Source organism: Apis cerana, linkage group LG11 (genome assembly GCF_029169275.1).
Source record: "Apis cerana isolate GH-2021 linkage group LG11, AcerK_1.0, whole genome shotgun sequence".
Taxonomy (NCBI): Eukaryota; Metazoa; Arthropoda; class Insecta; order Hymenoptera; family Apidae; genus Apis; species Apis cerana.
In genome coordinates this window covers 1,103,894-1,131,334 of record NC_083862.1, presented here as the reverse complement: position 1 = coordinate 1,131,334, position 27,441 = coordinate 1,103,894, and the positions used below count along the sequence as shown (strand labels likewise).

At 28.7% G+C, this 27,441-nt stretch overlaps 3 protein-coding genes across 9 annotated transcripts in view; all 3 read right to left on the bottom strand.

Annotated features, from left to right (window-relative positions):
* The window catches only part of LOC114577630 (uncharacterized), a 79,974-nt gene extending 61,564 nt beyond the window's left edge, over positions 1-18,410 (bottom strand). For 3 of the 6 annotated variants that reach the window (XM_062081239.1, XM_062081237.1, XM_062081241.1), the window contains exon 1: positions 18,094-18,410. In XM_062081239.1, the coding sequence (XP_061937223.1) occupies positions 18,094-18,217 (124 nt within the window). In that variant the 5' untranslated portion in view covers positions 18,218-18,410. The remainder of the gene's footprint in view (positions 1-18,093) is intronic. The other 3 variants (XM_062081240.1, XM_062081242.1, XM_062081244.1) reach the window with 2 other exon arrangements.
* A 365-nt stretch (positions 18,411-18,775) lies between these two features.
* Positions 18,776-22,032, bottom strand: LOC107998507 (uncharacterized). 2 transcript variants are annotated; one of them, XM_017057817.3, is made up of 6 exons: positions 21,447-22,018; positions 20,847-21,294; positions 20,371-20,699; positions 20,031-20,266; positions 19,775-19,937; positions 18,776-19,705 (listed from the first exon to the last, which is right to left on the bottom strand). In XM_017057817.3, exons 1-6 carry the CDS (start codon positions 21,473-21,475, stop codon positions 19,465-19,467), a joined length of 1,446 nt encoding a protein of 481 aa, XP_016913306.1. In that variant the 5' UTR covers positions 21,476-22,018; the 3' UTR covers positions 18,776-19,464. The 2 variants fall into 2 exon arrangements, with proteins under 2 accessions (XP_016913306.1, XP_061937202.1); XM_062081218.1 differs by having other exon boundaries at positions 18,776-19,937; positions 21,447-22,032.
* Positions 22,033-22,406: 374 nt separating this feature from the next.
* On the bottom strand, positions 22,407-27,141 carry LOC107998491 (breast cancer type 2 susceptibility protein). Its single transcript, XM_017057795.3, has 12 exons — positions 25,858-27,141; positions 25,625-25,771; positions 25,464-25,552; positions 25,152-25,385; positions 24,905-25,055; positions 24,637-24,846; positions 24,363-24,573; positions 24,024-24,214; positions 23,700-23,959; positions 23,378-23,561; positions 23,004-23,279; positions 22,407-22,897 (listed from the first exon to the last, which is right to left on the bottom strand). Exons 1-12 carry the CDS (start codon positions 26,872-26,874, stop codon positions 22,496-22,498), a joined length of 3,372 nt encoding a protein of 1,123 aa, XP_016913284.2. The 5' UTR covers positions 26,875-27,141; the 3' UTR covers positions 22,407-22,495.
* Positions 27,142-27,441: the final 300 nt, after the last annotated feature.

Genomic DNA, 27,441 nt, shown 5'->3' with positions numbered 1-27,441 from the left:
ATTTGAAATCCACTGGAAATTGTTTGAATTATGAATTGGCATCGCACGTTAAGGGGAGACTTATATTGTACAGCATACACTACAATCGTGAAACAAATTCTCTGGAGATGATTTACTTGATTATTGAATATTTCAACAAATGGAGCAATATCTACCTTTAACTTGACACAGTTCAACATTCCAAATAAATTTCAATTCACAAATTGTTACATGTCTACTTACAATGAAACGACGAATTTATGAAATTTTGTGTATGAAATATTTAAAGAAAAAAAAAAAGATACAGCTTCAGTTATTTAAAAACAACGAGTGTTATTTTAATTCTTATGAGAATATATCGAACATATTCTAAATTCAATTTTTGTGTGCCGAGTCTATTTTTACAGGGCAGGCGAATTCAAATTTTTGTTATAATTTTCCGAAGACTGCGTTTCGTGGAATCCAAAGTTATGCGGCCTGTCGAATTTCGCATGCTTTGATACACGTGGAAAGATATTTATTGCGAAGAACAACTGAAAAAAAAAGAAGAAAAGGGAAGTAAGAAAAAAATTCGTAATTGGAACGAATGAATATGTACAGAGAATTTTTATCCGCATTCAAAATTTATTTATGCGCGCCATTTCGAACGATCCGAAAGCTTCTTCTTTTGGAATTTTTTCAAAAAATCGAGGAATAAACGAAACAATACGAATTTTATAATTTATGGGTCAAATAATTTAACGTGTAATTTAATTTTATTGTATGATTATTATGCCCCCCCTCCCCGAGGAAAGTATAAATTTCGAAGAATAATTAAGCATATGATTAAGAGCGAATAGCTATCGAAGAATTTGATAAATTTGTTGAAGGAACGCGGAGTATGTGTGAAGCGATGTGAGACGAAGAAAAAAATTTACCTCGCATGTACGAGCAAGATATATCTGCCTCGACGATTTTTAATTTTTTTTTCATTTCTTTCATTGATACATAAATTAAAATACTTTTAAGCTTAAAGTACCTTTCAAAAAAATATATATTCACTTTCAATACTTGGATAATTAATATTTAACAACATTTATAAAATAGTAATGAAAACAAACATGAACATGAAAACAAAGTAGAACACAGAAATGAAAAAAAAACTGGTGGTTAATTAAAATATTCGTTTAAGCTAATTCTATTTTCTAACCATAACTATTTTTACGAAACGTTTTAAATTAATTAATCTCTCTCTTTCTCTTCTTTTTTTCCACCGTACAACAGTTTTACATTTCCATATCAGTAAATTTACACAGAAACTCATGTTTCTCTGAAATTCAATTACTAAAATGTATAATCTTGCACACGATTCCTCCAATTACAAATCTTTGAAAAAATTATCATGTTTCTAATACCGCAATTACAAAGATTTCTATAATTTTCGTATTATCTTTTTTAAAGAATAATTGGCGAGGTCAAGATTATATTCAAGTATATCGAACGTTCGACTAATATAATTTAGATGATATAATCAATGTGTCTTTCTCGTTTACTCTCGTTACACCTATTTACCATCCTTGTCAATAGGTTCAGATTACAACGAGATCGAGACATTGAATGATAAAATAATAATGGATTTTCCTTTTTTTTTCTTTTTGAATAAAAGCCAAGTTATCAAACAAGAATTACGATTGTATTGAATTACAACCTGAAATAATCTAGGATCTGAATTATTGTGCTGATTATGCCTTTCTCGTTTACTCTCCTTATAATTAACCAAGCAACTCACTGCCTTTGTCAATAGGATCAGATTACACTGAATGATCAAGTTGAGCCGAGTTTCTAGAAACTTTAATCAAACAAGAATTGTAATTTCAAAATTTCAAAAAATTTTAAAATTTAAAGAATGACGAAACGATAATACGTTAAATTACATGTACGTATCTATTTTCTTGTAGATAAGTTTAAGTCGCTCTCACGATGAATTTATCTTTCACATAATGAGATGCTGATGAGTTGCGATATATCACTATCATTCAGGCAGAAAAAGTGAGAAATTCAATTACCAAATTCCGAGTCTTTCGAGCAAAACCGAAATCTTTGCAAAAAGATCTAATCAATTATCGTTAATGCTCATCACGTGACGCAATCATCCGATCCACGACAGGTGCAAAATGTCAGTACAGTTTAATAGTTTGAACGGTTGTGAAAGAGGGCGTACGTTGAAGTTTGACAACATTTCTGAAGGTAGCAGTTTATACGCGCAGTTAAACCCTCGTTTCTACCGGTGGAAGTCGTAACTCTATTGGTTCCGTTGAAATTGTCGGCTTACCCACACCCACATCACAGCGCCATCAACCGCGACGAGAGGAACTTTCGCATAATTCTTACGCCATTGAAGTAGCAAGTATCTCGTCGAAAAGTGAACGTTCAATTATAACTACGTTTTATGCGAATTAATCGAGGGACAAAGGTATAACCAAGTTATACCTTTTACTAGCAGCAATTTTAATAATCTTAGATATGTAATAGTGTTATAAATTTGAAAATAATTTTGAAAACTCGATCAAAGATATACGAAATACCATTATTTCTAATTATATTATATTATTTAAATATATTGTTCGTATAATAAAGGAAATAAGTTGAAATTAAAATTCATTTGTAAATAAATTGATTTTATTGATTTGTAAGTTTATTCCACGTATTGCACAACTTTATTTGTACATTTTATCAATTGCATTTATATCGTTTGTTCGAACAAAATTGTACTTCGATTATTTTCAACGTCATCACTTTCGATGTAAAGGTATTTCGTATTTTGTAGAACGGAATGTGTGGAATGATTCCGTGATACACGATCTGGAAAAAAAGGGAAGCAATTTCTCTTGGAAAAACAAATAGGAAAGGTATGATGGATATTTTTTTCCTCTTTTTTTTACACGCGTTTCTGTTTTTCGAGAAAAATTGAAAGTATTAGGTTTATTTGGAGGTTTATTTTACGAGAAATGTATACAGGTTTTAATGGATTTCGTTAGAGATATTTATTATCGCTTTGGTGAATAACGCATGGAAATAATAACCTATAAACATCATTCTCCGGGAAAGGTGTTAAAAAATTTATAAAGATAAAAAAAAAATATGACATCGTTTGAGTTTATTTTGTCGGTATTTTTTCGATGGAAATTTATAAAATCATATTTTTTTTTAAATGTTGAAAATATGAAAATAAAAAGGATTATGATTTAGTTACCGATATTTTCTTGTTTAAATTCTACAGTTTTGACATTTTAAAAAAAACCAATTAATAAAAAATATATATCGAAAAAAAGAAAATAACCTCAAAAACAATTTTCAAAAAAATTTAACGCATTCTATATTATCGACCATTTACCTAAAAAGAAAAATCAAAAACCACATTTTATACTCACTTCATAATTTCGTATGAAAAAATTCGTAATCACTTTTTATCCACCATCTAAAGACATTGTAAAATCAAATTTTGACTAAATTCCAACTTTCGAATAATTTTTAGAACGAAATAAATCCTTATTGTCCACCATTTTTACAAACGAAAGAAAATTCGTCTTTTTATCATAATACCTCGGCGCATGCGCAAATGAATAGCGATTGGAACGATGTTTAGCACGGACGGCCGTACGAAAATCATGGGATGCAACGTGGCGTCGCATATCGCCGTGGAAAATGAGCAGTTTCGCCGCTATGACAACATCCACGATGCAACGTCCGTATTTCACGGTTTATACGTCGTAAATTATTCCCGCCGCATTATCCCCATTTTTCATTGTTCGCCGTAGGACTCGATCTACTTTAGCCCGCGTAATCGGGATTCTATTAAGCCTTGATTTATGCCGGTATAGAGCCGCACGCCATGCTCGTGGTCCGGACAAATGTTATTACTAAATGGACTTCCGATATAGCGTGCTGTGTGTACAGGTACACGATAGTGTTTACAGTCTATTCGACGGTCTTTATATCTATTTCCTAGATTTTGAAAGGATATGTATAATATATTACAATTAATTTTTCTGTTGATACGTGATAGAATTGTTTATCGATTATCGATGTGTTATTGATAATTTTAAATACATCGATAATATCATTAATACGTAGAAATGATTAGAATTCCTTTTTTTTATTTAAAATTATTATTAAGGGATGTGAAAAATGTTTCTTTTTCTAAGTTGCGATAAAAATAAATAGGTTTTAATGAACTGAATACGAAAAATACAGGATGTCACGTTTCTTATATTTTTGCGTCGAAGCGTTATTTTATTGAGAAGAGAAGGAAAAATTTTGATAAAAAGAAACTTTTGTCAATTTTGTTTGTTTTTTGAAAGAACAGAATAATAAAAATTAAAGAACAAGATAATTAAAAAGATAAAAAAAATAAATTACCGATATCATTCGACAAATTTTTAATTTTTTAATTTTCTTTACTGTCTTCGTGATAATTATTTATATATATAGCTTATATTTCATTTCAGCGCAATAATGTTTAATAAAAAAAATTCTCCATATAACAAAACAGTAATAAAATTAAAATTTAAAGATGCAGTTCAAAAATGGTCGTTATTGATGATACGTGTTATCCAAATTTCATATATAATTATCATTTACAAACGACGCTATATTTAAACTAAAATCAAAATTAAACTTGAAATAAAATTTAATCATCTATAAATATATCTTTTAATATTCACTATCTCAAGTTCCAATCTAAAAAAAAAAAAAAAACTTGTTCATCCTTTTTCCGTTAAAATATTCAATTTCAATCTCTTTCCATTAAAATAAAATTGACTTTGTTAATTTATCGCCAGCCATGCAAGATTGAATATTAAATTTATTAAACGTATCCACGTACATCTCGATAACGAGTAAAAATAAAAACTCGCGTCATCCTGAAAATAAATCGAATGTATCGAAATAATGAAAATGTCGCAATCCGTTAATGATGAATAAAACAAGATCGAGAAAAAGTTACGATTATCGACTGTCGATATATTATCGATATCTTGATTATTTTTTATCTTTTTTTTCTTTACACAAAATTATTAAAAACATTAAAAATATCTGTGTAATAAGCAATAAAAATAAAATAAAATTTACTGAAAAACTGTAATCAACTTTTATTCGTTCGAAAATTGAATAAAATATTATCAATTATCTACAAATAATTCTTAAGCAATAAAACTTCGAATGAGAAAAAATTGAAATTCCAATTATTTTCGTCTCTTATCGATAACTCAACGATATTATCGATACTTATCGATAACGATATCGATAATCAAGAAGCCACCTTTTGTTTCATCATCGCGATTTTATTTTATTTTTTTTTTTCCGCGTCCTGCCCAAAAGTGTTATCTCGATCGTGTTTTCGCGATTAAAGGGGAAGAGAGCGGAGAGAGAGGGGGGGAAAAAATATAAATTACAAAGCAACTCGATTGCACGTGTAACCCTTCAACCCCCCTCTCCCTTCCCCCCATACTAGTCGCGGTTGATATGAATACGTGCTGATTCCATTGTCGTGTTAAAAATTGAACTTTTTCCCCATTCTTTTCTTTTTTTCTCCTCCTTTTTGTACATTCCATGAATCGTACGATTCATTTCCAACCATAGAGAGAAAAAAAAAAAAAAAAAAGAACGACGATAGTTTCGAAGGGAAATGGAAAGAAGTTGTATCTCGTGATGTATGTGTATGATATTTTATGGGGGGGAGATTTTAAATTTAAATCGCGTGACACGGGTACGTCCGTTTAGGCGGAAAGGTTTAAATTTAAATTATAAAAGCGAGGATGTCAAGGAGTGTTTTATCGTTTTCCTGGAGGAAAAGGGAAAATATATTCGTGAATTTGTAATGCGATTCCTTGGTTTTCCTTCACAGTTACAGGCAGAAGGAAAAGGTAGTGGAGAGATAGCACTCGTGCTCGCGCATTTGTGTAAAATATTTATATCGTTATTTTTTCAATGTACCATGGCATGCCACTTTGCTTAAATTTCGGTTTATAAGCAGTTTTTCAAAACCGAAGAACTTTTTCCCATTAAATTTCTTAATTGGAATTAGAATTCTTTATTTATACTTTATTTCGAAGAAAGTTTCCAAGAAAATCTTTATCCCATTGATTGATTGAGCCTCTGGTCAAATTTTTACAATTTACTTTATTCGAGTCGATTGAATTCGTCTACTCAATCAACTTCTTCAAAAGAATCAAGACCTCTTCAACGACATTTCAAAATATTCAAAGTCGATATTTTACAAAGCATAGGATTGTCAAATAAAATAAAATTTAATTTCCCTCGAACAATCTTTCCTTTTTTAGAATAATTTCGATTCAAAACAAATTCGAACGCACGCGCATCCCTGAACAGAGTTTCAGGGCCACGATTTCACGCGATTCCATTCTCAGAACAACAGGATCACGTGGCAACCTCGCAAAGACTGTTTAGGATGAAGTTTATCTAACGTCGTGCGGTATAACTCTCTCTCTCTCTCTCTCTCTTCCTTTCTTCATACTTGAGACTTGACACGAAAACAGCAACACTTTACTGGTAAATATTCTAATATCGAGCATAGATTCCTGCGATTGTAATTCGATACATATACACAGAAACGACAGAGGATAGGAACGCGAGGATTTATTGCAGGATTTATTCTCCCTCCCCTCGCAAAATCCCGAGCACAAAGGCTTTAACCTCGATTTAACGGTAGATAGTTCGTTTCTGCCGAGTCGCGGAATAATTTTGTTATACACGGTCGGTCGCCGAAGTTTTCACATGTAAATTCGAATGATAAGTTGTTAAACAACGATGATAATTCTGTTTCGAAATGAAACGTTGTCGAGTGTGTAGATATGCTGCAGTATATATATATATATATATATATACTTCGTAACACGAAATGAAGAGAGAAGCAAAAAAACAAAAAAAGAGTTAGCACGCAAGAATAATCGATCAAACCTCTGTATCGAGTATTGTATATTAAATTGGATTTTGGAATTACATTTATATAATAAACGTCGTAAATTTCGTAAAATATTCTTTTAAAAATATTCCCATTAGATTATCAGAAAATTATTCTCCATCGAGAATAAGAAAAATTTTACGAACCCAAATGGGAAAAGCAACCCAAAATCGAATGTTTCTCGAAAACTCGCCAATAATCTCAACTTTAATCTCACGATTTAGGCTACACGCGATGCACGTAGACGTTTCGACGATAAATCACAAGTTCGACAAGCGTGTCCCTTCTTTTTCTTTTTACTTTCTCGCCTCCTCTCAAAGAAAGTTTCAGCAAAGAGACAGAGAGAGAGATATAGAAGGGGAGGGAGAAGTGATCCGATACGCGACAGTTGCGAGCGACACGTTGTCGGACAAGGAAGGTTTTTCTAGGCGAGAGGAGGTCTCGAGAAGCCGGCTACGCCGGTGGGAGGGGAGGGTGGCGCGCAAAAAACAGCGCAAAGAAGAGTCGAGCAATTCTATGGAGAGGTATTTGCACTGTGCACAGTGGAAAATCCTAGAAGGCGATCTCTCTGCTGGACGGTTTAGTTTGCCACGACGAGCTTTAGCAACTCTGGCAAGACGAACTCCGTGCGTGTGTGTATAAGAAAGGGGAGAAGCTTTTAGGAGTTTGTGCCGTTTGTTTGCTTCTAATTTATTACGCGGTATCCCTCCTGCTCCGATTATCCGATAAATTCGAGCAAATGTTGAGCGAAGATGTTAAAAATGGATCGACTTGGTCATTAATTTATAAGATTTTGCAGATATTTATTCGTTCTACTTCGCATCAAAATTGTATTCGATACTTTTAAGAAAGAGAAAAGTGGTTATCTTTTACCGAGCACATCGATTATTATATATCGTCGATATATTATTATAAATTTATTGTAATGAGTATATTGTACACTGATTAATGTATATGGTGAAAATTTACCCTTCTATTTTGGATCGCAAAACAGACGACAAACATTCGTCTTTCAATTTTTCATATTTCTTTTTTTTTTTTCTTTCTTCGTAAAAAATATCGAAATTTCACGCGCAATTTAATGCGAACATAAAAACTCTATACGATATATTAATACCCAAGTACAGAAATAAAAGAAACATTGTCAAAAAATAAATTTCAATGAAATTATATATTTTAGCAAATTCCGTGTATAACACGGGACAAAATGATGAATATATACGATCGTTATGAACGTATCGCGTCGCGGTAAATTATTTTTCGGTGAAATTTAATAAAAATATGAAAAAAATAAAAAATAAAAAAGTCTTGCACGAAAATGCAAATATTCTGGTCATAGATAACCGAAATAGAATTTGAAGGAAAAATATAGAAGTGACATTGAGGGGATATTGTTAAAATGCATGAGATCTCGGATTAGATCAATGCGCGATTGATAACAAAGGACGAGAGATTCGATGGAAGAAATCGATATGGAGATGGGGGTGCTTGTTCCCTAAATGGCGAAAAAAATGGAAATTTCCTGTTCAAGTTAATCTTTCCAGGCTATTGCCATTTCAGGAGAAAATTCACGTGAAGTTTGTTATAATGAGGTTAAAAAATAGTTCGTTGTGCAATTTTGTTTTTCGATGTACAATGGCGGTCGATATCGTTTCGATATACAAAATATAATTAAAAAACAATTCTTAATTTATATTTATAACCAAAAGATAGTAAAATTTTTTTTTTTTTTTTTGCTTTGAATATGTAAATGTATTATAATTAAATGGCGCAATAATTAACTTGCGAAAAAAGGAAAATGAAATATTTTATTGGAGAAGAAAATTTTCCTATTTATGTGCACCTCGTTATCTCGTCTCATCGAATCGTTGATATTCATTATTTATATTTAAAAGGATTTACATAAATGTACAAATAAAAATAGAATTAATTTTCCAAATTTTTCTACATTTATACCTATACTTTCTCGACATTAATTCCTTTTACTTACCGTTACTTTTTATTCTTAATTCGCGTCATTAGTACGTACGTATGCGGTCGCAAGCAAGAAGATTAAGTATCGAGCACAGGAAGAACGTGTGCATAATAATCCTATATTAAAAATTTAAAAATTATAAATTTACCTTCTTGAAGAATCAAGCCTCGAACTATTTTATGCAATTTATTTTTATATTTCTATATAATATTTTTTTACTGTGCAGTCCAAAATTTTGCTATATTTTATCAAAGAAAATAATAATACAACTTTATGGATTGATTTCCCTTTAAATCCTATGAACGATTAAAAATCTGTAAATCTCTCACAAACAGAAGTTTCATATAAAACAGAATTATCGACGATATAGAATTTATTAATAAACACTTTTGTGAATGACAGTATTTCGCAATTAATTTTCCCATCGTATCTCCGTCCCAATTTCTCTTCGTAAAACGAACTTTCGAGCTATTCCGCGGTGATTTTTTCGAAAAATATTGAAAACTCGTTCGATCGTGGCTCGTTAAGTAGGAGAAATTGCGATTACTCGGAGGGCAGAAACGAGATAGTAATTACACGGGCAGCGATAATTTATCGGCTACACCAGACCGCATTTGGTATTCGTATCAAAGCGTAAACCACGGCTAATTTGGCTACGTTCAATGTGATTACGTTGCCGGGAATCAGAGAGGTTGCGATACAAATTATATCTTGCTTGGACCTAACGCCGCCTGTTCAATGGCCGGCTGACAATTGATAATGCACCGATAAGGGAAAACAGTTTGACCACGGTGCTTTTCATGCTTCTACATCAGGTTTAATCACAGCGATCGTTATAAACGTGACGAATTATCTCTGAACGTTTCCCCTCTTTCTTTTGTCACAAAATGGCGATTTTTACAGTAGGATCGAAACGAAAAAATGTCAAAATATTGATTACAGGGTACAATAAATATTCCCCTTTCATGCTTTTGCACTTTATCAATTTTCTCTTTGTCTTCCTTTAATATTTTCTTCCTTTTTTCTTATCACTTCTTCTTTTCCTTCACCAAGTCTTTTTCCTCTTTTTCAATTCTTTCTCTTCTCATTTATCAACTTCTCTTCTTCTCTTCCTCAATTGTTCACCAGTTGCTTGTCCTTCCCTCTTTTGTCGATTCTTCTTCCTTTCCTCTTTCATTAGTTTCTTTTCCTGAGAAATATCGAATTTCAAAATAAATCGTAACATACGATTTAAAAAAAAATTGTGGAATCGCGTTGTTTCTTCTTTGAAATCCTCTTATCTCTTTACTTTTCTCGTTCTAAAGATAACAAGAATCCAGTTATACATCGTGGAAATTAACGATGACAACGGTAGCTGTTGTTCAGGAGAATTAAGCCGCAGTTCAATGAGATAAAGAGGGTCCCAGAGTGAGAGACCGTGCGACAATTTATCCGGAGTAAACAGGAAGTCAGTCGCTTTCTGTTTCCAACTTGTTCGAGCGAGAATGTAACAAGTTTCGTAAACTCGCGTTTTACATTGCGGCTTAATTACTTGTACAACACTGCCCCCGTTATACGGATTACTATTTGGCCAATTTCGTATCGTGAGTTGTAATATTTTGTTCATCGTTAATGATTCATTCGGGATCCGTTTCCGCCCCGTGTATCGATTTACTGGACCGTTATAGACTTTTGTTCGATTTTGATTTATCACACGGCCATTGTGACGATATATTTTGAGCGCGCGATACACGAAATCATTTTCAATATTAACGCAACGCGTGTGTGTTATTGCGTCACGTTAATATGTTACGCGTATTAATATGTTCATCGTGTATTGCGAGACAAAGTTCGAAATAGAGAAATTCAAAATTTGTTCAAAGTCCATTGAGAAAGTAAAGAAAATCGTCCCATTGAAATCGCTTTTTGATTCGTTCTCGTATCTCGATCGGTTACCGAGATATATGCCATAGTATAACACAGTAGTGGAGATTAGGAATGGATCGACGACTCAATGACGTGTATCTTCTCCTGGAAATAATTATATCGTGTCTTCCACTTGTTTGAAGGTTGGAGTAAGTCAGTAAGGATAGGCGTGTAAACGAGAGTTACGAATAAACGATTAAAAATTACGGTTTCCTTTAGACGACGATATTTCGGGAACCGGAAGACGTATCGTGACGAATGAAAAACCGTTTTAAAGAGCAAGATTTCACGCTTCTAACGATCTTTTATTCGTTGTTAGAGAGTTACTATTTTCGAAGTTACAGCGATTGAAACTTTTCCTAATATTAATAACGGGACTTATTCGGATGCAAGGTAAACGATTAAAAATTACTTTCTCTTTACACGATGATATCTCGAGAACCGGAAGTCGTATCGTGACGAACGAAGAATCGTTTTAAAGAGTAAAGTTCCACGCTTCCAACGATCTTTCATTCGTTGACCGGAAGTGAGTATCTTCAGAGTTATAACGGTTCGAAGTTTTCTTAATTTTAATAGAGTTTTATACGCGATACAATTTTTAATCTTCGTGTTATTTTAACTTGACGAGATACTTTTTCAATTTTTTGGATATTTAGAGAAGATTTCACAGAAAAATGTTCGATGGAAAAATAGGTTAAGAAATTTTTAATAAGTAGAGATACGAAACGAGTGGCCAGTTTCCAGAACGCAATATCGCACACGCGCGGAAACACGATTTCCGCGAGAATGAAACTCTTCGGCAGTAGTAAAACGTATGATCTGACCTCCTTTCAGTAGTTACGCGCATATGGCTCAGACAAGTACATCGGTTTATTCGTATACGAAAATGAAGACGCTGAAACTGAATCTATTCCAAATTTTACAAGACATTTAAATCTTCCTTATTCCGTTTCCAGACGATAAAAATTGTAGCAATAACGATTCTTCTTTCTACGCTTTTTCAAAATTTATCTTACACCCTTAGATTAATTCCACGTCACATACAAATTCAAATATTACCATGATTTTAAAAAAGTATATACTTTCACAAATATTTAACCTTTCTTCAGATTCACTTCAAGCTCGATAACAAAACGCGTTATTATATTTTCCCAATTTTCGGGGACAGAGAATTCCTCCAAACCCATCCCACTTCATAATCCTCGCCGACGAAATTCAAAAAATTAGCCACGTAATTCAAACAGCCCCGCTTTTTCTTTCTTTTTAATTTTAAAACCAACCATAACCAAAGCGAGGATCGAGACGACGCGCGTAGAAATTACCATTAAAATACGGAAAGCGTAACGACTTGCCCGTACGAGGGCACAATGGTTTTAAACTGGGAAACGAGGGGGAGGGGGGGAGCGAGAAATGAGAGAAAATGGATAGTGTCAGCGTCGACCAATCCACGTTGCGCCCGCTGGGGATAAACTTTCAATTGGCGGTAACTTGGTAACAAGGATAAATTGGATATTTCGTTACCTACTTGCAGTTTTCACTCCCGCGTCTTGATATTCCGTCCAACTGACCGGAAACACAAATTTCCCCCTAATACGAGGCGATCGAAGCATGGTTTCGATCGTGGAAAAACAAGAGGGACGAAATGGAAATGTTCCTAGATTAAAACGCGCGTGTGCGTTTTTTTATTTTGGAAATTATATTGGAAATTAATATTTCCAAATTTCATTCCTTTTTTCGAATTAATAGTAAATTCTACACGGAGAAATATTTTCGAATTAACATCGAAAAGCGTACTTGATAAAAAACTCGATCGACGCCAGAATATCTTTTATTAAAAATCGATGATGATCACCTGTTAAAACTTATACGTGTAATTTCGTGTATACGCAGTCGAAAAAAGAAAAATGACGACGATAAATTGCCTGCGTACACTTTTCGAATATTATCTCGAGAAAATGTAGAAGACGACGTGGAAACATTTTCTGGACAGTGGATATCAAAGAATCGTATATAAAAACCGATATCCGCGGTTGTCCACGCGGCCGATACGCTTCATACGTAAAAATTCCCAGATATATTTATATTTACTCACCGCTCGAGCAACATTTTCACCGACAAGTTGCTTCGTAATACGTAACTTTCGATAAATATCCATCTCGTATTAAACGAGAAGCAAAAAAAAAAAAAAAAAGTATTCTTCAACACTGGAAAGCGTAGGAAAGAATATTTGAAAAATATTCGAAACTCGATCCAATATAAATATCCTTTCTTTTCAATTTTTCGGAAAATTTTCACCGAGAAAAAATAACCCGCACAGAGAATAACAAATAATCTAATAAACGCGAATCTTTGCAAATAAAATTCGAGAGGAATACTTTTCGTTTAAAAGGATTTCTTTCAACTATCGAGGAAGGCAGGCGTCTGCGCATTAATAAAAACGTGAACGCCATATTCGCCCAAGGATCGACGAATTTTTTTATACACCGAGCACGAACGATAAGCATCTGAAATGGCGTAGCGAAGGATCAAGGTTGTTTGTGTTTCAGTAGCCTCTAGGAATGCGCGTGGAATTTTCAGAGCAAGTAGATGCACGGTAGAGGATCGCGGTACGTGCGTGTCGTAATTTTAAAGACGTTCAGAATCCCGTGGTAAAAAGCGGTGGAAAAGTGGGATAGGCAAGAGTTTCAAATTTCTGAAAGGTTGAGACACGTCGAGGAACTTTGCATGGATCGAAAAATAAAACAGAAAATTTTAATAATTTTAAAATTATTTTCATGCTTCTGAATTCTTCTGAAATTGCAAAATCGTCCTCCTCCGATTTCGATTATTTTTGTAACAAAGATAGATTGATGTTGGATATCTGCGGAAATTTAAATTTTGATGCACTACAGAATTCAAATAAAAATATTTGAAAATAATAAATTCACAGATCGAGAATGATCGATGTATTAAATATTCTTCTAAGAAACTGTCTTAATAACCATTTATTTTATTCATTGTATGAATGATTACAATTAAAATGACCGCGAAAATAAATAGATAAAAAGAAATAAAAACGTGTGTCGACATTGCATGAAAAAGAATTTCCAAGAATTTTTAACACGATTTCATGCGATAATACGAATTAATTATTCGCTAAAAAAAAAGAAAATAAATCCAAAAGAATTTCGTTAAAGCTTTCCCTCCCCCTAATTAAATCCTCTGATAATAGCAGAGACTTTTCAAACTACTTATACAAACCTTAATCCCAACGCGGCGAACGCTGTGTACAACTTTAAAGCTGCGCCAAATAACATTGTTCGCAACCTCTATATTGTTTCCACCGAGTGTCCTCAACTAAACCCAGTGTTCTCAAACTGTAATCCCTTCCTTTTCAACGCCCGGTATTTCCACAAGTGCGCGAAGATGTTATAGGGGGAGGGGGGAACGAGGTACCTTTCACCTGATCCCGACAAAATAACTCAATCTCGAAAGCAATCTGAGCAAGTAAGCAAATGCTTAATTAACCGGGTGCTACCTATTACAACGTGGTTTGCTTCCGTGTTTAAAGATTAGCGACACGATCAAATTTGACACGGCTATGTTCTCTACGCGTTAAAATATCCGATATCTGTGGTAATTGCCTTATTTTTTATTCTTGTCGATCAAAGTAGGATAAAATATTAATTAAAAACGAAAAAAGTACAAAATTCCATTCTTTCGCGGGAGAAAGTATTTGCGAGGATAACATGTTTCGAATTTTATTGGGAAAAAGCGAGATAATTTTTAATTAATGAAGAAATAAAAAAAAAAAATGTAAAAATGATCAAAACTTTTCTTCCTTCCCACAAGAATTATAAGACCTATTCTTATCGCCACTAAATATTCCATATTCCCGTGAGTAATTTATTTTTCAACGAATGTCTTAAGGGATCACTTTCAAGAACGAATCGGGAACACCGAAGCTGAAAACCGTGCTCGTAATTCACACTGTACCTCTAAACGACCCGACTATACACAATTCTCGTATCGCCATTGTCGAACCGAGCACAGTAGAGACGAGGCGAAATCTCAAGAGGAAACGATGGCTGGCCTTGTGTAGCTCGTCTTTAATCCACAGATACGAGATGGTAAATAGTTGAAGACAGAACTTTTGTGGGGAACCGTTGCACCGTGACGAAACGAAGCCTATTATCGGTAGATGAATGGCGGTTTTTTTGCCGGGATGCGTCGTCGCGACGCCCTCGTCGCGACACCGGAATTGGTGACATCGAGGAAAGCTGAATCACCGTTTTCCATCATGCGAACGGAGTATTAATTGCCCGTGACAATCGCGATTTAGTCGGTCTTAATTGATAATAGCTAATGCCGAATAAATGGGAACCGGTACGAGCAATTAAATCAACCAATCGTGTGCGAATCAATCGCGGATCCATTTACCACTCTCGCGTATCCTCGTTAGAAATGTGATCGAATTTATCCATTGATAAGATGTTGATATATTCGCGAGCTATTTTTGAAAAAAAGACTAATATAAAAATTGATGATGCAAAATTGGCGGTTGAGATTTATTCATCAAGTTATAAGCATTTTAATTTTGCGCACTAAAAACGCCTGCAGGCAAACAACGCCAACGGTATCGTATTACAGTGGCGTTTAACTGGAATCCCTAGGAACGGAATCGACGAAAATTTTAAAAACGATCGACGATGTATCGTCCCATCATTTTAGATTAATTATTTTGAATTTGATCATTTAGATCTAAAAAAATATATAAATTTCTATTATAAATAATTAACGGAAAAGAATTTTTCTGTTATTGCAATGAATATAATGAAGTGAAATGTGAAATAAAATCTTGATACTTCAAACTTGTAAAATAAGTTGTGAAATAAAATTTACGATACTTTATTTATATATATATATAAAAAAAAAAAAAAAGAATCCCTAAAAATGTTTAAAATGACATATAATTTCTTCTTTTGATTTCATTTTTATTTTTTTTTGATGATTTCGAAATGTATAGATATATACAATTTGCGATACAATTGAACAAACAGTATAGCCAATGATTTTTCGTATGGAATAAAATACAAACGTAAAATTGAATTTTCCATGAACAAAGGAAAAGAAAAATTTTATGGAAAAATACGTTGAAACTGAATTTAAGTAAATATTAGTTCGACAAATTTTAAAACTATCTATCTTGAAAATAAAATCTAGTTTTGAAAAAAATGTATGTTATGGAATAAAATATATTGTATCTTTTATAAAATTTGATTTTACATAAATTCATTTTCTATAAAATCTATATGGATAAATTAAAAAATAATAAAAAAAGAAAGAAAAAACAAAAAAAAAAAAGATACATATCGAGATATTTCGATGAAAATATAGAGAATACGAAATTTTCTCTACGAAATGGAATAAGCAAAAACGAGATTCATTCGAGACAAATTAAATTAGATTTTATTCTCATTGCGTTTTTTTCATTGTATCATTAAAGATAATTTATTTACTTACTTTCGGCGTGTCAAAAACCAACAAAAAGTGCAATAAAAAACTCACTCCGACTATGATATCATATAACGTGAGATCAACGTGAACAAAAAGAACAATTTTGCAACCAGTTCCATTTTCTCATTCGATCGTTTCATCGAGAATACACAACGCGCGAGGGAAAAATATATTTTTACGCTACGAGAACGCGAAAACCGTGAGAGAAAAATACGCCACGTTAATCCATGTGATTTTTCTCCTCTACTCTCCTCGATCGACACACGCTCCAGTGAAAATGATACGCAGATCCGGTGAAAATGCTCGGAAAAACTCGATTGCCTTAAAGTTTCGTAAACACGGTGATGTAAACATCAAGAAAGAACGAAATTCCGTTAAACATTTCGTAAAAACGACGGAAAAAGCGACGCTCTCGAAATTCTCTTCTTTTCGTTTTTTTTTTCTTTACAAGAGAGATACTGGCGCCCTCTATCGCGCCAGCTTCTTTAGACGCACTAAATATTAATAGTCGAGAATTACTTCGAGAACTAAGTTAGCGGACTGAACGATTAAATGTTTCTATCTAGGTGGCATTGCTGTTCTCTTTTTTTTTTTTTTACTTCGATACAAGATTGAAAACCGGACCAGAACTGAAATTATTTATCAATTTTACGAAAACATTTTTCTAATGAGATAAAAAGGACTTAATAAATCCATTTTTATTAATTTTCTATTTTTTGTGAAAAAATGAAGAACAGGATTATTTTTATATTGAGTAAAATAATTAGAATAGTATCCAAGATGATTTACGAATAAAAATGATTATGAAAAATATTATAAATGATGATTTTTAATTACTTAAATAAATCGTAATATTTTAATTTTTGAAAAGATGAAAATACTTGGCTGAGTTAATTTCTCTTTTTCCTTACTTCATAAAATTTCGAATAAAAGAGAGTTAACAAAACTGCAAACTTATTACATTACGAATTTATATATTTTATTTAAAATTTTCACCGTTTATAACTGTTTTAATAATTAGATATATTTCAAATTAAAATAAAAAAACATTTGTATTCTGAAATAACATTTCATATTTTTCTAATTAACGAAGAAATAGAAATTATAAAAATATATCCCGAAAATCTTTAAGTTTTATAAAAAATAAAAAAAAAATATGAAATAAAATTTATTTGTTTAATTCTCATAAAAATCAAATTTAAAAATTTATATATATATATATATATATTTATAACTAAAATATATATTAATATATAAATATAATAAATATATATATAATATATAAATATAATAAATATATATATTAATATATAAATATATAATTCATATATAACATCTATGATATATCTTATATCATAAAGAAATATCTTAAATAAATATAAATATAAATATAAAATTAATATTTAAATCATTAATGTTTAATGCGCATACCAGAATCACCAAAATAATAAAAACTAAATTAAGTTTTTAATAATTTGAATTTAAAATTTATTTTCTTATTTTATTGTTATAATGTTAAAAAAAACTTATATTAAATGTAATACAATAAATATATATTGAATATATATCTTGTATTCTATTTATATTATGCATATGTTATTTTTTAAAATATCAAATTAAAATATTTAAAATTATAAAATATATAAATAGATAAATAATATCTATTTATATTATATCTATTTATTAATTATATATATTTTATAAATATATACAAAATAGATATATAAAAAGTGAAAAAAATAAATGATGTGACCAATAAAAATAATTATTCACTTACCAACTGCAGTACACACGCCCAAGATTCTTGTTAACGTTGATAGATGAGTGCCGGTATTTCTAACGTATGTGAACATGCCGCTAGATTCTGATGATACGTTAAAATCCTTCATTTGCGTCACCATGTGGTAAATAATAAATTAAATATTTGTTATTTAACGTAAAAACACTCGCAAGTTAATAAAAATGATTATAAAAACGTTTAAAGCGTAATAAATAACGCGATTACTTTTCGATAATATAAATATTAATTCCAACACACTACACTACGTCCGCGCACTTTCGAAGACCACGCGCAACTGAAAGCATAAATTCTACCGGTGAAAGGTTATCCCCGCGCCGAAACTCGCGCACGCGCAATTTAATCTTAATATATAAATTTTTCTCTCGCGCGTTTTATATTTTATTATTTTATAATTTTTAACATTAAATATAATATTAATACAATCAACTATATATATATTTTTTAGTGGATTTTATATTAAAATATTATATCCATATTTAATAATAAAAAAAAAACATTACGATCAAGTTTTAATATTTTTAAAAATGATATATCGTTATTTAAAAATATATATTGTTATTAAAAAATGATAAATGATAAAATTAAATATAATATATTGTTATTAAATTTAAATTTTATATCATATATAAAATGTGAGTAAAAGTAAAATATGAGTACATTTAATGTTATGAATTATTATATATTTACAATAAGCACGACCAATACAGATGTGTGCGTTACAAAAATATATTTACTTGCGCACGTAAGCGTGTGCATTAAACAACAAATAGACATTAAGTGAGGTAGACATAGTTACAACAATAAATTCGCTTCTGAAACAACAAGAGTATTTAAAATATACATTTTTATAATTAGAAGACTAGTTCTTATTATTTTTAACATAGTGTTTAAATATTTTTTTTGTTTATAGTGCAAAATATTTCTTAAAATTAAAGTATATTTTAATACTGTAATATAGTGACATATCTTATTATTATTTAACAATAACGATGTATTTATATACTATATAAAATGTACTTTATATACTATTTGAATTATAAATGTTATTTGAACTTTTAAATCATTGGTTTTAGTAAATTGTAATAAAAAAATAAATAATTGAATTTTTATCATACATCATTATTATATCACAAACAATAATGAATTTTCACTTTAAATATATAAAAGGAAATTAATTTAAATATAAGAAAGAAATATAATTTTTTTTCAATTACATGGTCCACGCTTTACCCAGTCATTATTTATGTAAAACAATGAAATACAATTTAAATTTACAAAGATAAAAATAATCTTATAGAATTTATAAAATCGATTTTTTTTCTAACCATCAAAATTAATTGTAATTCATTATAACTTTGTTTTTGTTTGACTTCTCTTCTTTTTTTTTGTACTATTTCTAGAGATGTTCTCCAAACCTGTAGTTGACATATTTAATTTAGGAGATTGTCTAGGAGTTATCTGTTTCCCTTGAATTTCTAAACTTTCACGATTATTATGAATTGTTTGTGCAGAAACAGGCAAAGAAGATCGAGAAATAGGACTTAAAGGTTTTTTATTACGGGATAATACTACTGATGATGTTAAAGATCTAAAATTGTAAAAACAATATAAAAAATATTCGTTATAGCTAAAAATATTCTTAATATTTTCTAAATACCTATTTTTACTGTTCGGAAATCGTGACATATCTAGAGGAGCAAGTTTTACATTTTTTACCCACACAGCAGGAGAAACAGGAGTTTGCCAAGAAGATTGGAAATTCGAAATTTTTGCTGAATTTTTTCCGGAATTTTTAAAATAATTGATATTTTTATTTGAACCTAAAAAATATAAAATAACATTTATTAATAACATTAAAAATATTTTTAATATTCTATATGTAAAACGCAATATTATAGAAAAAAATCATATACTTTGAAAAGTAGAAACTTCTAGTGATTGTGCCATGAACTTAATTGGAGTAGTTCTTACAGTAGAAAAACTTTCTCTAGTTGATAAAACATAAGGCACAGGACTAACTACAATCTTTTCATTGAAAACTGTTCCAAGTTTATTTCTACTAGTATGTGGCTTAGGAAACTTGTCATCCATGATGAATTCATCCTTTTCATTCCTTATTCTATCATTATTCATAAAATTATCACATTTTCTACAAATAAATAAATAAATAAATTATAAATGTTTTTTATTCCTACATTATAAAAAATTTCTATTTTATTGTAATATACATACAAAATTGTATTTTATACATACTTTTGAATTTCTTGCATGTTTGTTTGAGTATTATCTTTTCTCATAGATAAAATATGATCTTCTACAGATTTACCACTATTATTTGAAAATTTATTTTCAAGAGGAATCGTTTCTTCAAACCAATTTATCTTTGAACTTTTTGCAGAACTTTTATTGCTATGAATAGATGCCATACGTATTTGTAAAACATCATTAAAATCATCATGTAATGAATCAATTTCATTTTCTTTTTTAGGAAATAGCTCTGATATTACATATGCATAAAGCATATCAAGTATTTCATCTTGTGCAGTTTTTTGTAATTTATGCTTGGATGAATTTTTTCTTTCCTACAAATAGATTATATAATGTGACCATATGAAAATATAAAATTAAAATTATCTTATAAGAACAAAAAGATTTGTAATATCAATTATTGTTATCTTTCTATTATTAAATCAAATATTAAAGATATTTATAAATGATATATTTTTTACCTTTATTGAAATATTATGTTCTAAATATGTATCTTCATTATGAGAATTATTTTTCATTTGATTATGATTTATGTTCAAATCTTGATAATTATTTTTAGAAAGAAATGGATTTTTTCCTATTATTCTTAAATGAGGTATTTGCGTTTTCCATTGTGAACATTCTTCCAAAACAGCCATTTGGGTTACTTGTTCACCATCTTCATACAGTGTACTTTCAATAGTCTCCCACTGCTGCATAACTTTTCTTGTTGCAATATTTTCAATTTCTGATGAACAAAATATATCTGTTGCATTACTATTCCAATCAGTTGATAAATTGTCATCAACATCTTTCCAAGTTTTCTTCTTTTGTAAACTTGGTAGTTGAAAATTATCACTTGATTCATTTTGATTGTTTTGATAATCTTTCACTCTTGATAAGTTTTCAGATTTTACATTTTGTATTAATCTATTAAAAAACGTAAATGATTTCTTTTTAAATAAACTTAATATTTATAATTTTTTATATTTAGAAATACGAATTGAAAAACAAAAATGGCTTACAAATTATATTTAAATCTGAACATCTAAATTAAATGAATAAGATATTATAAAACATACGTGTTACGTTTAAGTTTCCTTTTATGCATTTCATGCTTCTTAAAAAAGTATCTTTAATCAACTAATTTTTAAACTTATTTTTAATCATTTATCTAACAATCCTTTCGCCGTACTTAAAACACAGAACCTACACAGATCACAGTAATTTTATTGATTATTTTTTTAAAACAAGGTTTTTACTTCAAACCTTAGAATTTAAATCATTCTACTGCTGTCATATTATAAATGATTTATTAATTTCCTTGATTAATTCAAAAACTAAGACTTTACCATCAGATAACATCTGATCGATTAAAATTTATATGTCCCACAATTTATACTTTATTCAATCTCATACATGCTAGTTCTAATTGTATATTCATCATTATGGTAACTGAAATTATAAATTTTTCTACAAATTTAATTTCAAAAATAAGGATGTAAAACATCATATTTAAAGTGAAATAATAATAATATTGCTTTTCATGATATGTAATAATTATTTTATTTATTTCGATTTCACCAAAAACGGAAAGCGTGATTAGTGAAAAGCTTGGAAACATAGTTGGTGAAACTGTTTCTATTTGAAAGGAAAGAACTATTTCGAAAGGTCCATTTAACGCAAAAATGAGAATTATGTGGTAATTAAGATGTTCAAATTTAGTAAAATAAATATCAACATATACGAAATTGCATTATATTTTGTAAATAATTTAAATATAAATATTTAATAATTATAAAATTTATATAACATTATTTTAAATAAAACTTTTAAATACGAATTTAAAAAATAATATTCATATGTATTTATAAACATTTCTAATATAAACAACAATAATTTTAAAATTAATAATACAATTATTTATATTAACAATAAATACAATATACAGGATTTACTTTTCGTAATTTTATTTTCATTTTATTATGAAATAATATAAAATAAAAATAATGAATCATTGTACTTGAAATATAGAATATATATATTTTTAAAAATTTTAACAATTTATTTTAAAATATACTGTACATAATTAATATATATTTAAATATAATAAAATTTAAAATATACAATATCATCTCGAATTTTGCTCAAATTTAGCATTTAATGATATATGAGCTTTTGTAGATTTTTCATTTCTAGATATAGGAGATTTGAATTCTAATGATACTCGTTTGGAGCTATTATTAAGTACAATTGGAGATAAAGTACATGGTTCACCATAATGTTGTAATTTTTCAAGTCTTTTTTGTATAGCGATAGATTTTGCTGGTTGATCGTTCAATAAATTTCTTTTTAGAAATTCTTGACAAGCATGATCATTGAATTGTTTATTAGAATTAATATTTTCTCCTGGTGCAATTTTTTCAAGATTATTTGCATCCAGTATAAATTTATCTGAAATTCTTGTCATTGGTTTTTTTTGTATCTTCTCTGAAATTTCTTTTGCACAGGTATCTATATATATATTGACATCCTTTAAAAATATAATTATTATATTATTATATATAGGCATAAGTTGTTATTATTTAAAATTACGAATTTATTATATTAAAAATTTCTAATATTTTTTAGATGTTTACCTTTATTAAGTGTTTTAAATTTTCAAAAGGTTTTTGAAGATGATTGTGTCGAGGATTGCGCGTGAAAGTACTTCGTTCTGTACAATATGCCATTGGTATATCCCATGTCGTAGCACGACGCCATTCTAAATTACTACAGGCAACAAAAGATCCTACAGTCAATATTTCTGTATATCCATAAAAAAATATTCCATGCCAAAACAATATTGATAAATATGAAGATTGAGAATCCATATGTGGATATGCCAAATATACAGCTTGAAAATTTTTCATACCCTTTTAAATAAAAAAAAATAATCATTAAAATTTCTTATTATTGTTGCATATCATACATTTATACTTATTTATATATATTTATACTTATAATTACTTACATAAGGTTCATTTCCAATAGAAGTAACAATTCCTACTGTATCAAATTCTCCATAAGCTGGAGTAAAAATTGGCTTATTTATATCATATAATGCTGTATATATTCTTTGAAAAAAATTTATATTGACATCATTTATTCGGCGGAATAATGTATTTCGATTTGTAGTCAGTTGCAACTCATTACCTCTATTACAATAAATTAATGATATAATAAAATAATGATTTTATGCTACATTTAATTGTAATTATATTATAAGTAATAGAAACAATAAAGAAATATAAAAAATATATAAATACAATACAAATATTTTATATAATAATTACCTTTTTGCTGAGGGCATAACAGTAGAAACTGATACATAATTTCCTTCTTTTAGAATATCTAAAACCTCTTCGCTAGGAGACCAAACTGAAAGAATAGCACTTGTTTCTTCTTCAATCACGCGAATTTTCAAAACAGGTGTAACTTGTCGTGACGGAGGTAAACTTTCTTGTAATCTAGATTCTAATTCTTGTTTAAATTTTTCTTTTTTCAAACGACAATCATTTTTTATTTGCTCAATTTCTTGTTCTGAAAGAAATTCCTGTAATAAATAAATATATGAATTTTTAAAGCTTAAAAATAATACTTTTTATTTCAATTAATACCTTTTTAGATAATCCATCGCAATTTTCATTCCATTCAATTGCTGCTAAATCAATATCCGTATTTAAATCATTTTTATTTTTTCCGGTATAAAAATATTTTTCCGCTTTAGCATAAAATGTTTCTATCATTGAACGACATTTTTTTTCATAGATAATATTAGCTTTTTCTTCACATCTAATATTTCGAAAAACTATAATATAATGAAATAAAATATAGAAAAATAAAATATAATATAATAATATAAAATATAATATAATAAAATATAATAATATAAAATATTTGAAAATAAAAATTTAAAATAATATATATTTTATATATCATAATTATGCCAATCTCACTAGATTCTCCAGTCGAAGTTTTCTCGTGATATAACATTGGATATACTCTTGCAATTATAACTTTAATTTTTCCAATTAAACCGCCATTTGGAAAAATCGATTTTAATTTAATGCATATTGGTCCTTGGGATATCATATATCCCAATTTCACATCCCATCTTGCTCTTCTTGTTGAATTTGTATGAAGTTTTAAATATACATTTTCTGGAATCTAAAAATAATATATTATAAATATTTTCTGCTAAAATTTAAACAAATCTTCAAAAATATTTACTTCTAAAGGTGAACATCCTTGAGCACAGTTTAACAATTCGGATCCATATGTTAATAATTTCGTTCCTTCTTTTATTTTACCAGACATTATATATTTATTCATTGCTTCATCAATTAAAGCTTGAATACTATACCACCCATCTGTTAATATCAATTTTTTGGATAACATTTTATATTGATTAGGACTTTTATTTATAGCAGAATCATCACACTGTAAAAAAAGGAGAAGATGAAAATTCTTTATAAAAATTAATTCTAAAAAAATTTACCTCAATAATAGATGACACACATAGAACCATTCGTTTTGTTGCAACATCATCTTTTTCCAAAATTTTTTTTAAAGCTGATCTTTCAGATCTATCAATTTCTCTATCATAGCGATATTTTAATTCCATTACCACTCTAGTAGGAGTTAACATTCTAAAAAAAATTTTATAAACATTATAAAACGTACATTTTTTACTCTTTAATTCCTTAACTAAAAAAAATAAATATAAAAAAAAATGTAAATTATACTTTGGTAACATAACAGAACCCAATTTTATTCTATCTATTGATGCTAATTTCCATACAATCCATTTATAATGATTTTCTACCCATCCAGATGAAAGTAAATTAGGATCTACACCTGGACATGCCAAAAAACATCTTTTAATTTCTGTTATTCCTGCATTACCATTTTCATCCAAAATCAAATATGCTCCATCTTCCAATTTTATACCATCAATATTATTTTGCACAATATTTTCCCTAAATAATATATATTAATTTTATAAATGATAATATAATGATTCGATATATAAAAATTATTGATAAAATATATCTCACCCATAAAAATCTATACATCGAAACTTATACATTAATGCATTATTAGATGTTATGTCCAAAATTTCAAGTGGCAATTTTTTGTTATTAAGCTAATAAAAAAAAATTAATAATTAAAATTGAATTAAGTAATAAATAATTAAAATTTTTTGTTTAGTTAGTACCTCTTCGTGTGTACATAAAACAGGATTTTTTCCTTTGCTAAGTTGTTTCCAAGATATACGATTTTTGGCATTATTTTTTCTATGAAAATATAATTTACTAATTGTTGGTTTAGGTTTATTTTTTTGTTTTAAACTAATTTCATTATCCTGTAAATATATTAATATAAATTAAAAAAACATTTTTATTAATATAAATATTATTATTAATATAAATATTTTAAAATATGGCCTACTTGTTTTGAAGCAGCTTCTAAACGTTTCTCTAATATAGTTACAGATTGATTTATAAAATCTATCATTAATTGAGTATCACCAAAATCATTATTAATTGTAGATTTAGTCTTGTTTCCTATATTTATTAATTTTTCCTTTTCTATTAAATATTTATTTTCTTCGTTTATACATTGATTTAAATTTGTACAAGTATCATTTAATTTTTCTAAATCATTTATATAAATAGATTTGTCTACTTTATTTATACTTTTTCTTTTATGTATATTTTTTCGTTTTTTAGAAATAAATCGTCCTCCTATTACAGGACTAGATGGAACATTTATAAATTTTTCATTATTTTTTATTTCTTTAGGAGATTTCCATGTTTCTGAAAAATCTAAATCTTTTTCATCAGCTAAAAGTGCAACTGCACTAGCTGCAATTTCATTTGAAATGAAAGAATTATTTAATATTTCATTATTTTTTCTTGTTGATTCAGTTATATCAATATTGTCAATTAATTTATTGTTATTACAATTTGAAATTATTTTTGAAGATGTATTTTGAGTTTCCTCTTCAATATTTATTGTATTCTTATAAATAATTTTTGAATTTTGGAGTTCATTACTAAATCGTAATTTTTTAAATTGATTAGATTTTATTTGCTTGTTTAGCGATATATTTTCATCTAAATCTTTAATTTTTCGTTTCTGTAATGATTTAGAAAAAGTAAAAGTATTTTCAAGATTTTCGGAAATTTCTTCTTGAAATAATACTTGTGCTTTTAATAATGCTTCATTGGTCACATTAATATTTCGACCATTTGCAGTTTGAAATCCAACATTTGATGATTGTACATTAGATACATTAATATCATTTTCATTTTTGAATGTTTCTTCATAATTGTCAATTTCTTCAAGTTCTTTATTGAAAAATTTTTTTGCTTTTGATAAAGCTTTCTCGGTTACATTAATCGAGCTACCACTAGCTGTAGTGAAACCACATAATAATCCATCATTTCTGTTATTATTATTCATATCTATTAAACTTTTATTATTACGTATATATTTATTGAATACGTTGATATTTGAACAATATTGAAAATAAAAATTATTTGTTTTTACATTTCAACTGATGACATTAAAACACATTTCACTACTATACTTTAAAGACTAAGAGTAACTATGAGATATTTATCATTTAAAAAATGGCGTTTCTATCTTTTTCCCATTATTTATTTTCTTTGTTTATACTTGATATATCAATATATAAACATTATATCATATAATATATATTCCGCAATTTTTATTTTTTGAAATAATATAATTTAATTTAAATTTTCTTTTTTTTGCAAACAATATTTATTTAAAAATTATTGTAAATTATAAATATTATACAAAATTTTTTATGCGATATATGATAATATAAAGAAATATATTAATATTAAATTTTTTAAATATTTTTTGTGAAAATTGTATAATAATTTGTTATAGCAATTAAATATTAATATTTATTTTGTATTTAAATAAGATTCTTGAATGTCTGCGTCAATTTTGCCACTTGTCTATTGAACCGGCCAAACATAGATATAACCTCACATATGC